Genomic DNA, 17,324 nt, shown 5'->3' with positions numbered 1-17,324 from the left:
ATTTGCTAAGTATCTCTCATATAGCTGTATGGTGTATACCAATGAATTTTATGTTCTACAAATCACATATTAATTTATCTAAAAATATATATTAATTTATTTGATGACTAATTTATTTGATATATATTATTTGATCATATATTATGTATCGATAAAAAAATATATTTTAAAAATAAAAAAATAAAATATTATTTTTTAATTATAAAATTGATAATTTTATTAGTAAAATTTTTTGATTTTTATTTTTTTAAAAATAAATATTGAAAAAAATATGATAAAATCAGAAGCCGTCCTATATTACTTTCTGTCTGTCCGTATGATTTTTGTTCATCTACTCTTTGGAATGTCATATTTCTCGAAAACTTATTAGTTGGATCAACACTGGACCGCTATTTTTTTTTTTTTCTTCCAACGGTAATAACAACACGCGCGGTGGTATGTCTATTTTTTTTTTTCTTCTCCTTTTAACTAATAAATTATTAGTGGTCCATCGGAGCCTGATCCAACCAATAACATTTCGTCTTGCCAATGCTCTCACAGAAATTTTTATGGGTGAGCGAGATGGCGACTGAGATTATTCAGACGTGTTTGGCCACTGGAACGGACGACGAATGATCCAATGCGCACAGAAACTTATATGCGCCCGTCCGAACATTGCTCTTGTCCCACTAACATGATATTTTTATTTTTCTCTCTATATTGCAGTCCGTTTGGCTCTGTGAGGAGATAGTGCTCTAGGAAGGGAGACGGGAGAAAGAGAGAAGAGAGAGAGATGGGGTTGAAGGTGTACGGGTTGGCGATGTCTACGAACACGGTGAGGGTGGTAGCGGCGCTGAACGAGAAGGGGTTGGACTACGAGCTCGTCCCCGTCGACCTCCGCACCGGCGCTCACAAACAACCTTCCTTCCTCGCCCTCAACGTATCTTCTCTCCATCTCTCCAAACTTCTACAAAAAAAAAAAAAAAAAAAAAAAAAAAAAGGAAAAAAAAAGAAAATCCAAAAACCTTGTGAGAATGTTATAATTTGGTGTTTTCAATTTTGGTAACGTTTATTTATTTATTTATTTATTTATTTATCTCCATATATGCAGCCATTCGGCCAGATTCCTGTGCTAGAGGACGGAGATCTCGTCCTATTTGGTAAATTTTTCACCCTTTAGATATTTTCTTAAATGTTAGATATCGCGCAATTGATGCACCTATCCTGGATTTTTGATCTTTTTGGTTCAATCGGACGGCCAGAATCGCGAGCGATAAGCCGGTACATCGCGAGCAGGTACAAGGAGACCGGACCGGACCTGCTCCGGTCGGGTGGTGGACCGGCGGAGACGGCGGCGTTGGAGGTGTGGCTGGAGGTGGAGTCGCAGCAGTTCGGGCCGCCTATCGCGGATCTGGTGTTCGAGCTCTTGATCAAGCCGTTGCTCGGGGGGACCACCGATCCGGCGGTGGTGGAGAAGCAGGCGGAGAAGCTGGGCAAGGTGCTGGACGTGTACGAAGACCGCCTCTCCAAGAACAAGTACCTGGCGGGCGGTCACTTCACGCTGGCGGACCTCAACCACATGCCCTACACACACTACCTCCTGCAGACCCCCAAGGCGGATCTGGTCACCGCTCGCCCCCGCGTGCTGGCCTGGTGGCAGGACATCTCCGCCCGGCCCGCCTGGAAGAAGACCGCGGCCAGCATCCCTCTGTAACGAGGTGGATGGCTTCTGATGCTCTGTTTTGGCTGGTTTAAAATATTTCAGTAGAATAAAATGGTGTGCCTTTGTGTGGCATCTGTTGCATCTATGCGTCTGTAGTGTGAAAATCGAAATATGTTCAACTTGCCTTCACTTAATTGTGAAGTAGTAGGCTTTTGTGGAGCTGTTTATGTTGCATGGTTTGAACTTGAGATGTGGATGGTGTGTTTTGCCGTTTGTTTTGAAAGAGGTTTAACTTTGATAAAGGGATAAATTATAAAACACAAGTTGGGGGAGAAAATTATCATGAGCTACTGTTAATTTAAGATAGTACTCTTGGCTTAAATGACTCCAATACAAGTGGACGGTGGGCGGTGGGTTGGTGGGCATTTAAATAACATTAAATGCCTCATTTGTCCGGCATCAATGTTAACGATCGATTTCCTGCGCTTTGGTAGTTTTTTTTTCTCTAGCAAGCGGGTTTTCTTGGATGGATGCTAAGCGCGTGTCACGCGCTGTCATCAGGTGGAGTGCGGTAGGATTGGGCTCACCAACGCGTGCGTGTCACAGGCACCACACACAAATTGCGGTACTTGCTGCTGGGTCCCTCCCCATTCTGGGACCAGAGAAGAAACAATAGTGGTGTGCCTCCATAGCTAAATTTGAGAGAATAAACTAACTGCACCAGAGACCAAACAGGCTGCCCGTCATAAATGGATTTTGAGATTGGAAAGGATTTTATGCTACTTTAGATACGCTGCTCGATGCATGATGGGAAGCATGCATGTTAAAGAATGTATTGCAGATAGATGGGAAGAGGAAAACCACTGTACTCCGGAATACATTCAAAACGAAACCCAAACTACATACAACCCACTCAGGAAACGACCCGGGGAAGAAGATTCACCATTACTTTCGGCAGAGACCCTGACACAGAGTGAAATTGCCAATAGGAGATGGATGGATAAAACGTATGACCGTAGCATCTACATCTGCATCCATGCTCCCAACACTATGGCTAACAGAGCCTCGCAGAGGGCATTATCATGACAAACAAATTGATTTCAAAACTGGGGATCAAGCGTCTGACCATCAGCAAATTCTGATAGACCGGCAGGGTGCATTTATTATGCCAACAAAATATTTCAGTGAAAACAAGACACTTCTTCAATCCGCTGTAAAATTATTGCCATTCCCACCTTTGGTTTCTAGCTGGCTGGCCTATTGAGCCAAAGTTAACCACAAATCCAACTAATCAACTCAGAAATAAAAAGGGGGTAGTTGATGAAAAGTTAGAATGGTAAAATACCCAGGCACAGGCAGAACAACATGGATCCACAAGCAGAGAATGTAAGAGGCAGACTGGCAGACAATCAGCAAATCATAACACATACAAGAAAAAAAAAATGGGAAAATGGTATAACCAGTGCCTAAACAATTAATCAACAGAGAACCTTTAATTAAGCAACTGTACATCATGTCAATAGAGAGATTTAGGGGGGGGGGAAATATAAGGCATAAGTAATGCATGGCAAGCTTTTGTGTATCCAGAAAATAGGATATACATGGATTCATCATGTGGTACTCACATGAGCCGTTGCTATGATATAAGGCGACTGAAATATTTGGAAGCTGTCAACACTAAGATATGTACAGATTATTGCCTGAAAAAGTAAAGTTTATCAATGATAATGAACAGCAGCACAGCCAGACGATAAAACATGCCTCATGCTAGAAAGTTTCTTCTGGTTTCAGGAAATTGTAACATTCCAGCTGTGTCATCTCTCCACCATTCACAGGATCAAATTGGCATCGATAGAAACTGCATATTCATGACAACATTAGGTTATGTTTAGAACAAAGACTGGCTTTAGAAAAAAAAAATGCATACAACCTACTCCTAGGCTATTATGATACCTAAAGAACTGAGAAATTACGGGCTTGTTTGGATGGTTGGGCCCAAAATCCCATAGGATTTATGGTGCAACCACCAAAAATATTGGATTATAAACTGGATAGGCCTATGTTTTCTACTAGCCAGGGCCACCTTTGGAGCGGATTGACCCGAATTACATTAGGAAAAAAAATCATCTCAGCAGATCAATTTTTTTTCTCCCTATAGGATTCGAGCCAACCCAGTCAAAAGATAGCCTTAGATAGTTAAAAACATAGGCCTAGCCAGTTTATAATCCAATATATTTGGTGGTTGGGGCAGGAATCCCATAAGATTTTGGGCCCAACCACCCAAACAGGCCCTAAATGTTTCCTAGCCCCACTATTGCATGGCAGAATGTCAGTGATACTAGTAGTAGAAATGTCTCAAGCGAGGAATCACACAGTCACAGTGCGAATAACTTACATAAACATGATCACTGCCTACATGCAAAGATTCCTTTTGAGGTGATAAATGAAGCTTGTATGGTTAATTAGTTTCAGTAAATACCCAAATGCTTTCAGTAGTGAACACCACAAAATTTCAAAAATTGAGAATTCTGTACCAAACATTTAACAAATGTAAAATTTTAGCAGGAGAGATCATTGGAGTTGACATCACATACCTTCCGTCCATCCCAAGAATCACAATGGTGTTCTTTTGGTGTCCAAATGCAACGTGATATTGCAAACCGTCATGCAAGCGGAACTGAGCCACTGACCATTCTGAGTTGAAATACTTTGGCAGAACACCTAAGATGAAACCAAAAGACAACATTAAAATAGAAAGTCCATAAAGTTTCACTTAATTGTATTTTAAAACAAGGGCTAAAAGGCTAGAAAGCTTAAGGGTTAAACATTGCAGCAGCTGATTGGGGGCTGCATGCTGTTCTTCACACCAAGAGCCAATTTTCTCATGTATAAATACCAACACTTATGATATCGTATTTCCTTTGGTTACAACACTGTCCAAGTGTACAGCTAACAGGTATCAAAAATTTGCAGCCTGACTTGGCTCTAACTCAAAAAAAAAACCAGCCTTAACATGAAAAATTGAAGCAGATTTCTACATCCAAATTTTAAACCAGAACCTAAAAGAGTACCATTGGCGTGACTCAATCCAAACAGTTTGAATAGGGTAGAAAAGAACCTGATCAACTAAGGTAATTACAGCAGTCCTGTTCATTAGCCAATTTGACCTATCCGAGCCATTTATAAATAAGACATCATTAAAGACATGGTTGAACTGAATTTAATCCATAACGAATTAATTGCTACCAAAAGTGGAGAACTGCCCAGCAGTGAACTCAACCCTCGTCCAGCACAGGGAACAGTCAAAAGCAAACCAACATGATTATCAGTCGGTTGCTAGAAGGTCCCTACGGTTCTGAAAAGCATAGCAAGATTTCCAAGGGAGAATTTTGTATTGAACCAAGACAATTGAAGTTCAGGAAAAAGCATGGAATATTAAATCATCCAAGAAGATTGAGGGCATTACAATTTACAACAAAAGGAAAGAATAAAAAAAAATCCCAAAAAGAATGCACCTGACATGACATATTAAAAATAATTGATGAAGAATGTCACTGACATAACATATTAAAAATAATTGACAACAATTCCTGAGGCCTATAGATGGATTGCTGATTAAGGGTGCAATCAAGCCGAGCCGAGTCGAGGAGCTAGAAGCTTGAGCTCGACACAATTCAAAATATTCGAGCTTGAAATTCGACTTGAGATGGATAGTCTCAATATCTCAAGCAATGTTCGCGAACTCGGTACCGGAGCCCGTGCCGACTGGCCGGCGGTACGGCTCGGTACAGGTCCATACTGGATCGGACCAGACTGGCGTGAACCGATGGGCCAGAGAAGAGAGAGGGAGAAGAAAAAGAGGAAGAGAGAGGGGGGAGAAAGAGAGGGAGAAGGAAAGGAAGAGATGCCATCGGAGAGCTCTCTGACAGCCAACGAGGCAACGCAGAGGGAGCGGAGGGCGGCCGAGGGCTACGGAGGATGGTCGAGGTCAATTTGAAACAAGGATTCGTCCTTGTTTCGGTTTTTATTTTTGATTTTTAACAGACGAAGTCAGCAATAGTGTTGCTGACTTCACCTTTTTCTTTAAAAAAATATCCGGATGAAATCGGCAAATGATTTGCCGACTTCAAATGAAATTTTAGAAAAAAAAATTCGTGAAGTCGGCACCTAGATTGCCGACTTCACACGTTAAAATCAAAAAAAAAAAAAACCGAAACAGGGGCGAACCCCTATTTCAAAAATGAAGGGGGCGGAGCTGCGGAGGCCTTCCTCCAACTCAATCGCCCTCAGGCCCATCGACGTGGGCTTGCCGACCATTGGAGATCTCACGACAAAGGCACCATCCATCTGGAGGCCTTCGACGGCCTCCGGAGGCCCCGTAGGGACCTCTCACTCTCTCCTTTTCTCCCTCCATGCGTACCAACCTCGGCAAGATGTCGGACGGCATCCGATGGTCGCTGGAGGCCCTTTCTTCCTTTTCCTCTCCTTCTCTCCCCCCTCTCTTCCTCTCTTTCTTCTCCATCCCTCTGAGAACCGATTTAAACGCTGGAACCGTCCCGGTTCTCCATTGATCCGACTTGGTATGGTTGTACTAGACGGTTCGACATGGTTTTTAAAACCCTGATCTCAAGCTTGAGCTTGGCTCGATAGAAAAAGGCAATACTCAAGCTCGACTCGATACTACTCAAATATTAGTTGAGCCATATTCAAGCTCGAGCTCGAGCTTGAATTCGAGCCTTAACCTACTCATAAAATATATTAATACATATATATTATAAATAAAAATAATATTATTAAAAATATATATAAACTCGAGTAGATTTGCGAGCTTTCGAGCCGAGTATCTTACTAATCGAGCTCGACTCGAAAAATTATTTAAGCTATTCGAGCTCGATAGTAGTCGGGTCAAGTTGAGCTTGGATTCTACTCAAGTAGCTCATGAGCAGCTCGACTCATTTGCACTACTATTGGTGATCCATTAACTAAAATCCCTGCTACCAGATAATCTGATAATCTGGAGGCTAGAAGAAAGAAGAGTGTTCCTCCCTCCCATTGTTGTGGGTGGGATTTTTTTTTTTTTTTTGGTGGGGTTTGATGAGGGGACTCATTACTGAAGGATGGAAATGAACCAAACTGATCATGAACAACTGAGGCTTAGATCAAAATGATAGGGCTTGGTTGAGCTCATTCAATAAACAAGCAAGACAAGCTCAAGCTTAAGCCTCATTTAAAGCTCAAGTCGTATATAAGTCCAGCTTAAATATTTTAGGCTTGCAAAAACAAACTTAACAATAGGCTCATTCAAACTTGTCCAACTAGGAAGTCAACAATGCTTTAATATTTAGGATCAAGCATGGCTGCAGCTTGGCTTGAGTTTGATTCAAGGATTTACGTCTCGATGGACAAGAGGCGGCCCGACCATCCCATCCCGTTCTTATGAAAAAATGGGATCGAGATGAGTTCAGGACTCCAAAACTTATCCACGTGGGGAGAGAAGAAGAAAGAAGAAAGAAAGTTGAAGAAATGAAAAAAATGAAAAGAAAGAAGAAGAAAAATAGAAAAAAAAAATAAAGGAAAGGAGAAGAAAAAGAAACAAAAAGGAAAGGAAAGGAAAGTAGAGGAAAATAAAGAAAAAAGGAAGAAAGAAAAAAGAAAAAAGACAAGGAAGAAATGACAGAAGGAGAGAAAGATGGAGATCAGGATGCATCACCGAAACTGCTATCAGGATGAGATGAGACAGCGGGGCATCCCATTCCATAGAGAAACTAAGATACCTTTGGCCCATGGGATTTAAAACCTAGGTTTGATTATCACTTTCTTATAACCAACCAAATCTAAGCAGCCCAAAGCTCCAGTTGGCTTGGTGGGAATGAGAGGGTAGGATTGCTTAGAAGATGAAAATGGGAGTGCATGGCGGCATCATGCAAGTGAAATACCTATATGAAATATGTAGGACTACATTATATACAATAACATCTATAATAATTATTATGCACAATTTGGATTAGGTCCTTCAGGCAATAGGATTTGAATTTTTATGGATCCCCAAGTAAAAAACAATTATCATATTAGATATATCGTACCGTATCTGGACTAGACTGATGTCAAAATCCAACCAATTAACTGGCTTACCATCCACAAGTCCACAAAATTCATAACCATACTTATTCATGAAGTCAAGATAAAATCTTGAATACAGTTTTCCAATATAAAATTGAAAAAGGATATTTTCAACAAGTCAGTTGTCTGTTCACTATGACAAAAGTAATAATATAGGTATTCATTGATCTTTACTTTCCTTTACACTTATCGAAGATGAACCAATGGAATGATCCTTTTTTATGAAAATAAATTGTTAGCCCATACAGGCAGAGAATATTCTTTGCTGATAAAATATGGGCTATCTCATCCAGCATTGTGCAATTAAAAGAGAAGGGAGACAAAAACTCCAGCAGAACAGTAGAGAATATTGAAGTAGTGAACACTACAAAAGATAACTTGGATGGAAAGCCAACCAATATCACAATATCTCTTATAAGTTTAAGAACTAAGCTCGGATGGTTTCCTGTTGCATAAATTATATCTAGATGTAATTACAAATTTTGCAAGTTAAATGAGGTTACCTTTAATGAAAGAGAGGGATGAGGCGATAGCTGGGGCATTTGGCTCTGGTGCAGGGCGTGGCCTATCATTGCCTGTCAATCCCAAATTTACCTTGAGGCCGAATACATGAACTGTTCCTTTGTCACTAGAGACTGCTAACCACTGCATGTTAGCGGAGAAGGCCAGGCTGTAAATCTCTGCTCTATCAGCACCCCTTCTTAGCTAGAAAGAAAAGATCACCATAACATCAGAAATAAAATCACTACATAGAAAACAGAGAGACAGGGTTTTATTTTTTTCTTTTTAAAAGAAGAATCTGGAAATAAAGGATAAAGAAATTAAAAAATATGCATGAATTGTAAAAATATGCACGAAGTCATTAAGGCTTCTAAAAGATAAGTTCCATAAAACTGATCGCATGATTTGCACACTGGTTCACATGCCCAAATGAGAGAGAAAACAGTCACTAAGCACTATATGCAACATTTTTGTATTGTGGGAAACATCTCTCCAAATTAACAACATTCAGCACATCTACCATCTCTGGGGAAAAGCAACAATGTTACAGCTTTGTGGAACATAGACAAAATTGGAGGATGTAAGAGTTCCATTTATAATTCATATTGTATTTTAGGTTTTTATCTTAAACTTCTTTTAGTATAATTTCTTTGTAGTCATTAAAACTGAAGAAAATAAATTTTGAACCTCGAGGTTATGCATGAAGATTTATTTGTATCTGTTATAGTTGAAAGCTAAAAACATAAAACATAAGAGATTTCCTCAAGACTTTAATGTAGGTCAGAGTTATTATTTGGATATCCTCCAAATACTAGAAAACCAAATCATAATATGAAGTTTTATTTGGATATCCTCCATAAAACGGTCTAGTCTTCATTTACTCAAATAACTTCTAAAACTGTACTGATCTCCTAGAATGTGAAACATTAAAGCTCAGGCCTCCTAAGGACTAAATCCCAACAGGCCATGCTGCCCTTTTACTCCTGCATCCATTACTCTTATTATTCTTCCATGTTAACATGAGAACCTTGAATCACAACATTTGACTAAAAAAATAAATCAGTATAATGACCAGTCTGATTTTTCCTCTCTTATTTTTCTTAGTTCAAGAGTCATTCAATACACCAGATCAGATGGAAGCCATATTTAATTACTGATGTACATATTTCTACATGACTAAAAAAAAAAAAGAGTAGGCTCGAGTCCATCCAGCTGATCGACCTAGTTATTGTATTCAAGTACATACACTAATGTATCTTACATGAAAAAACAACAAAATAATTAATTTGAAGAAAATTCTGATGGACAGAGTACTGGTCCTGATCTTGCAAGCAAATAATGTACCTGATCTTGCTCGATTATAATGGTTGTCTATGTCAAATAAATCTACTAAGTTATCATTCTACCAGCAAGGAAAACCTAAATCAATAAAGGTAGGAGAAATGAAGCAGGGGGCCAAAGTACAGCACTCTAAAATATTAGTCGGTGCAATAAAATATGCAAATGTGGCCTCATGACTCCACCTTATTGGGCCTAGGTGGTCCTCATATTCAGCCAAACATTGATCTAGTAAGATATTGGCAGATGCACATTTAGGCCAATTGGGTTTCAAAAGCCTCGGTGCATCACAATCCCCAACTCATTCTTTGAACCCGAGCATGCCCCCCCCCCCCCCCCACACAACACACACACACACACACACATAGAGAGAGAGAGAGAGAGAGAGAGAGGCAAAGAGGCTTGGTATAGCTCATCCAATGACTAGTAGTAGAAAATGGATGGCAAATGACATAGCTCCTTTGGCAGCCAATGGCAATGAATTAGTTTTTCCTTTTGCCTCCCTTTCCCTTCTCCTCACCTCCTCCTTTCCTCTATCTACTTTGCCACCTTTCTTCCTCAGCAACGTTTTTGCCTCTTCTTCCTCTACGTACCTTGTGTTCCCCACCTTCCTCTCTCACACATCTCCCATCTCTTTGTCTATGCCCTCATCTCTGGATCCCCCTAGCACCCTCCTGCCCTACCTCCCCCTGGCTAAATTTTTATTTAAGTTTGTTTTGTTCATTTTTTATTTACTTATGTCCAATTTTTTACTTATTTACATCTCTTTCCATAAATTATGTTATTTTTAAATTTTTTGAATATTTTTTATGCCAATCGTATGCTCTCTATTGCACCATAGACATGCACATTAGGGGTGCATACAAGTCAAACTGCTCATGAGTTACTTAAGCTCGATTTGACTCGGCTATCATCAAGATCGAATAGTATTTTTAGTCGAACTCCAGTAGCAAAATACGCAGTTTGAAAGCTCATGAGCTTATTCGACCATATATATATATAATAATATTTTTTTATTTATAATATATATTATTAGTAGGATAAGGCTCAAATTTAAGTTCAAACTCAAGCTCGAGTATAACTTGGTTGATATTTGAGTCCAGTCGAGTCAATCTCGAATTTTACCTTTTTTTTATTGAGCTCAGCTTAAGCTTGGGATGTTAAGGCTCGGTTGATCTCGAGTCGAGTTTCGAATCTTAAGTATTTTGAATCAAATGGAGCTCGAGCTTCTAGCTACTTAACTCCACTTAGCACAATTGTACCCCGAATGCACATACTACATCTACTTTTAGAACTTTAAAAAAAATGAAGGAATATAACCAATTAAAATACAAATAATTAATTTTCTATCCCACCCCTTCAATGCTCTTGCAATACAATTATCACGAAATAGATCATAGCTCAATATATCTAAAAGATTATTGGTTTTGTCTTCTCTTTTTGAATTTAGAATTGAACACCATCAGAGAGAAAAGGTAACATCATAAAAGCCTTTAACATCAAAGAGACAAAGTAACATCATAAAATAAAATGAACTAGTACTTTGCTTAACCTTTTTAATTAAGCTCTAAGAAATCCCAAATACCACTAACATTCCTACAAAGTTTCCTCCTTAAAATTCCATTTCATCATTCCTCACCTCTATTTTGTCAAAGAATTGCCTTCCATTAGAAAAGAAATCTTATTGTTCATCATGTAATTGGGGATTTAACAAAGTACTATTGAAGTTCCATTTGAGTCCCCATTTTCCATAAAATACTCAAACATCAACATAAATGAAAGAAAAACACCAGAGAAGTTTATAAAATAATCATGACAAAATAAAATAAAAATAAAATATAAAATAAGGATATGAGAACTATTAAAAGGTATCGTCCATGCGGAAGAGAAGTAACAACTTTTAGGACTAGAGTTGCGTTGAGTTTGAACTCTTTTGTTTAAACAGTCGATTGTTAAAAGACTTTATTGGTTGAATGCTTCATAATTCAAATGCTAGGTATCAACTAAAAAGATATCCTTGGTTAGGGAGTGCACACTTTAAAGCTCCACAAATAATGTTAATGGAAGTTTAAGACAGGAGAGGGATCTCATCAATTCAAGTTATCAAATTCGTCTGAAAAATAAAGAGGAAGCACAGAAATTTACCGAAAAATAAAAAGGAAGCACAGAGAAAATGGGATAAGATGAGAAACCTATCTTAAGATTAACCCTCGTTCTCAAAGCTTCTGATGAACAATTTTAAATCAAAATATATCCTTAATCATCTTAACAAATAACACATCGAACTATAAAAGAATCATGAGTACTAAATGGATTCAATGAAAGCAAGGCATGCATCTTACTTCTTGGAGAAGCGTTCCATCGACGGTGCTAAAAATCCTAATGAGTGTGCCCTTGGTGCTCGCAGTGGCAATCAGCCGCCCGTCCTGCGACAGCGCGAAGCATGCAATTCTCGAATCATGTGCCATGATAAACTTGGTCCTGCGAGCCCCGTAGTGCTCCACCCTGACCTGGCCCTTCTGACCCCCAGGGCAGACCAGGACCAGCGACCCTTGCTGCTGGGACACGGCGCAGAGCCCCTTAGGGTTCGGCACCGTCTCAATCTGATGAACAAGCTTGAGGTCGGCAAAATTGTACACGAAGATCTTGTGGTCCAGCACCACGATGATCCGGTCTCGCCGGAGCCGGACGGCCCGGACCTCCGACCGGAAAGAGAGCTCCCCGATGCAGCGGCTCTGGTGATCGTCCCAAATCATGACCTTGTTGGGCGGGTAGTATGGCTGCGGCCCGCCGCCGACGAGGGCCAGGATATTGCACCGGAACAGCATCTCCACCACCCCGATCCCCCCGTCGTCGAAGTCCCGTCGGAAGATTTCCCGGAAAGGGTCGCAATTATAGATGCGGAAGCCCCGGTCGGTCCCGGCGGCGAAGCACCCATGATCTTGGTTAAACGACAAGTGCAGCAGCGACGGCATCGGGGGTGGCGATGAGGACGACGACGAGGCGGACAATGACGGCTGAACCGCAGTCAGAGGCGGCGGCTGCGCCGGCATCGAATGCATGCCGAGATCAGGGTTTTCGAGGAAGCCGGAGGCATCGTCGTTCTCCGGCGGATCCGCGGCAGGGGAAGGGGATGAGGATTGGGGTTCGTCGCCGTCGTGGGAAGGGAGGAGGAATGGGGGGTTGGAGTTAGGGTTTGGGTTTGGGTTGGGATCACAGTTGGGATTTGGCCAGGAGAGGGGGGGAGAGGAGGAGGAGGAGGGGGGATGGAGAGGGCGGCCATGGAGGTGAGGAGAGACCGGGAATTATCACGGGGTTGGAGGGTCAAAAGGGACCATCGGTGTATAAAAAGCCCGGCGAAGGGAGGAGCGGTGGCAGAGAAGGGAAGACGGCGAAGAAGGATGTACTCGGATTGGGTTTGCCGAAGCCCCACGACAAGAATACGGACATCCTTTGTACCTTTTTCAGAAAGGCCACCGTTTTTTGATATAATTTCTTGAGTGCCCTTGGGGTGGAGCGGACGATGCGAGATGTTATCATCTTTGAGTTTTTTCAAAAAATTATAAGAGTATTATCTCAACTACAACATGATCTCGGTTACGCACTATATTTTAAGAAGTATCGAATTAATTTTTTTAATTATTAATATATTTTATATAATTAATTATTTATTTATTAATAAATAATTTTAATTTTTTTAATAAATAAAAATATTTTTTGTTCGAAAAAAATTATTAATAAAAAAAAGGTGGAAATGGAGCGAACCACCATAAAAAAAAAAAAAATTAAGTCGTGAAGGTCGATATAAAGGAAGAAAATGGCATCAAAGGTGTTGTAGCCCAAAACCCATTACAGCCCACAAAAGCCCAAAACGGAAAAAAAAAAAAAAAAAACAAATAGAGGAATTCAAAATCGAGAAGAAGACTCCCATCGGGAGTCTCCTTCTCCGGCGAAATCAGGACTCCTAGGACCCCTCGGAGTCCAAGGGTTCCCTATAAGAATACCCCCTCCCTCTTGAGATCGACCATCGGCCTCTTCTTCCTCTATTTCTCTCCGATTTTCCCGAAGAGGAGCAGTGGGCACAGTTGGGTTTCTCGCCGTGTTTTCTCTCCGACGAAGTCACCGGAGGTCAAGGTAAGCTTCCCTTCTTTTCCTCCCTTCCTTTCTCTTTCCCCCGTGCGCTTGTGCGCGGTGGCCGGCGACGAGCATCGTCGATTTTTGGTCGGAAAAAAAAAGACTCTGTTTTGGGCCCCGTTTTCGTGAATTTCCGGCGCCGACGATCAAAATTGACCGCCGGCCATGTTTCCTCCGTGATCGGAGGAGTGGCCCCGTCGGCCGCCGGCCTCCGCCGTGGTGGCCACGGCCCGAACGGCCGATTAAGGCCGGAGGACCAAGAGTCCTCTGTTCCGACGCGGGAAGAAGAAGAAGAAGAAGAAAAAAAGAAGAAAAGGAAAAGAAAGGAAAAGAAAAGAAGAAAAAGAAAAAAAAAGAAAAGAAAAAGGAAAAAAAAAGAAAAAAAAAAGAAAGAGAAGGGGCGGAGAGAGAGAAACTCTCTCTCTCTAGATTTTAGGATTTATGGAATTAATTAAAAAAAATAGCAATAAAAATAAAAATAGGATGTCCATGGATTAATTCGAAAATCGGGATGCTGTCGATGAATTGATCCTAGTGGGGATATTAGATTTTAATAATTTAGTTATTTTTAATTCGATAAAATTTTGTTTTAAAATATGATATTTGACGTATCAGGTTCTGAGAAGGATTTTCGAGATCCCTAGAATTTTAGTTTGGACTTTCTTTTGAGGTAAGTAGTGTTTACTTTTACTGAATTTATCTGGTATATTATGAATTAAATAAATTTATGCATGCTTGCGATTGAAATTATTTATTAAAATAATTGTTGAAAATTATTTATGATGAAAGTTAATTGTAGAAAATTATTTATGATTGAAGTTATTTGTTGAGCAATTATTATGATGATATATGATCTCAAAGAATGTTATAATTGATTTGACTCGAATATCAATTAATTTTATTATTCTTGAAAATAATATATGAATTGGAAGACAATATGAAATTGACAACTTGACTGTGTTGAGGACCCGCCAATGGGGGCATATACGTTGGCAATTGACTGTCCTGAGGATTTATGTCGCCAGTGAGACCAGCGACATATCGCTAGATAGACCGGCGACAAAACCGCCAGCTAGACCAGAGGTTCCAAAGGACTTGGCTGTCAGATGATTCGCAGCCCACCGCAAGCAGATACGCGGTATTATGATCCTACCACAGGGATAATGTGGTCATAGTCATGGTTGGTAAGAAGAATTTAAGAAATTGATGAATTTAAGAAGAAAAACATAATTAGAAATTATGATGAATTGACTTTTATATATGATTGACAGTATGAATATGATTTCATGAAATTATATATTGATTTTGTTATGCATAGTATTATTTGCCTGATTATTCAGTTAAAAGGTATACACTGCTTACTGGGCTATTTAGCTCATGATAAGTTTTATGTTTTTCTTACAGATCCAGAAAATTAGCATGATGCGGGATTTCGGTTGGGAGAGCGATTAGAGATGGAGTTAACTCATTAATTTAGGATTTTCTCAGAATTTATTTAAGACTTTTAGTTTTTGTTTTTAATATTGATTTGTCAGACAGTTCTTTCTTTTGAACACTTAGTTTTGATTTGTTATTTGAACTAAGATTTGATTATTGAATAAAGAAAAATTTATTTAACTATTTGTGAAGATATCATGATGAGATGCCTTGCATGCTTATGGGAAAAGTATTCTATAAGTATGCGGCGGTTGCCATAACCCTCGATTCACAATCTCGGGTCGGGGGCGTGACAATTAATATGGTATCAGAGCATAAGTAGATAGATAGAGACATGTAGAATAAAGTGAGCAAGTGATGGGTAGACATTAGGAAATTGAAATGTTAGTTATAATGATTTTGACTTGTCACAAATTATAACCTTATTAAGGATAAGTTATTATCTCAAATCTATCATAGGTCAATATGCCTCCACGACGAGTGAGAAATACTCAAGGAGCGATAGGAGGGACATCAAATCCACTTGACGATAATACTCCCCAATTAAACAGTGGCACAACTCAGCAGGAGGGAATCCATGATCCTACCGGAAAATACTCCGACAGTACAGGAGGAGCCGAACATGACTCAACTGATGCAAACTTTGATCAGAGTAGTTCAAACCACAGCAACAGTTACTTCAACAACAACATGCACAACCACGTCAGCAATTTCCATCAATACCTGGACATGGAGAACATCCGATGCAGAGAAACAATATCGTCGAATTTAAGAAGCTAGCTCCTCCAGCCTTCAAAGGAACCATCGAGCCACTAGAAGTAGATAACTGGATTATGGAAATGGAGAAGGCCTTCGCCGTGCAAGAATGCCACAATGAAGAGAAGATCCGCTATACAGCATATTTGCCTACAAGGCGAAGCATACAACTGGTGGCGTATACTGGAACAAAAATATGAGCACGATGGGATACCACTCACTTGGGAGAGATTTCGAGATGAATTCTTTGACAAGTATTTCCCCCGAAGTGTCAGAATACAGAAAGAACAGGAGTTCATTCACCTGAGACAGGGTAACAGATCCGTTGCAGAATATGAAGCCAAATTCATGGAGTTAGCCAAATTTATTCCGAGACTAGTTGAGATTGAGCAAGACAGAGTACACAAATTTGAAATGGGACTGAAGACAGAAATCAGGAGACAATTGTACCCTATGAGCTAACTACCTATGCCTCAGTTGTGAACAAAGCTCTAATAATTGAGAGAGAAGCTAATGAAGCTCATGCGGAGCGTGAACGGAATCAGAAGAAGAGAAATAGGTTTAGGAACTCAAGGACAAACCAGAACAATAAGGTTCCAGCAAAGAAGCCAGCAACTGATAAGAATCGTGAGAATGAGACAGCTAGATGTTCCGAGATGCGGCCGAAGAGAGCATGAGACTTCTAATTGCCCATGGAATACTGGTTCTGTTTTAGATGTGGCCAAAAGGACACAGATTGCAGATTGCCCCCAGATGGACGAAAATAGATCAACACAAGCAAAGGACGGAGGTCAAAGGCCGAAAACTCAAGGAAGAAATCTATGCACTCACACAACAGGATGCTCAGGCCTCCAATGCTGTGGTGACAGGTACCATTCCTGTATCTGGTATTCATGCTTCAGTTTTGTTTGATTTCTGGTGCTACACACTCCTTTATATCCATTACTTTTATTAGACAGCATATATAGATGTGAACCCATGAAAACCAAATTATATGTTGAGACACCAGTTGGTGGTATTTTGAGTACCGAAAGTGTGTGCAAGTCATGTAGTATCAAGATAGGAGAAAGAGAATTACCGACAGATTTGGTGGTCCTGGATATGCATGATTTCGATGTCATTCTAGAATGGATTGGCTGGCTACCTATCATGCCTCTGTGATTGCCATGGAAAGAGAGTGAACTTTCACATACCGGGAGAATTAACTTTTAATTTTGATGGAAGTACAGGAACCATCCCTCCACGTATTATTTCACTTGAACAAGCTAGACAGATGATAAAAAAGGGATGTAGAGTTACCTAGTATCAATAAAGAACAAAGAACATGATGAATTGAAGTTACAGGATATTCCTATCGTAAATGAATTTTCGGATGTATTCATTGATGATTTAGTCG

At 40.1% G+C, this 17,324-nt stretch overlaps 1 protein-coding gene and 1 pseudogene across 1 annotated transcript; one reads left to right on the top strand and one right to left on the bottom strand.

Annotated features, from left to right (window-relative positions):
* Positions 1-688: 688 nt before the first annotated feature.
* On the top strand, positions 689-1,861 carry LOC140853771 (glutathione S-transferase 3-like). Its single transcript, XM_073248717.1, has 3 exons — positions 689-919; positions 1,091-1,139; positions 1,242-1,861. Exons 1-3 carry the CDS (start codon positions 773-775, stop codon positions 1,691-1,693), a joined length of 648 nt encoding a protein of 215 aa, XP_073104818.1. The 5' UTR covers positions 689-772; the 3' UTR covers positions 1,694-1,861.
* Positions 1,862-3,189: 1,328 nt separating this feature from the next.
* On the bottom strand, positions 3,190-13,003 carry LOC140853747 (autophagy-related protein 18a-like; annotated as a pseudogene).
* Positions 13,004-17,324: the final 4,321 nt, after the last annotated feature.

This window comes from Elaeis guineensis, chromosome 14, assembly GCF_000442705.2.
Source record: "Elaeis guineensis isolate ETL-2024a chromosome 14, EG11, whole genome shotgun sequence".
In the NCBI taxonomy this organism is placed as follows: domain Eukaryota; kingdom Viridiplantae; phylum Streptophyta; class Magnoliopsida; order Arecales; family Arecaceae; genus Elaeis; species Elaeis guineensis.
This window is presented reverse-complemented; position numbering and strand designations above follow the sequence as displayed.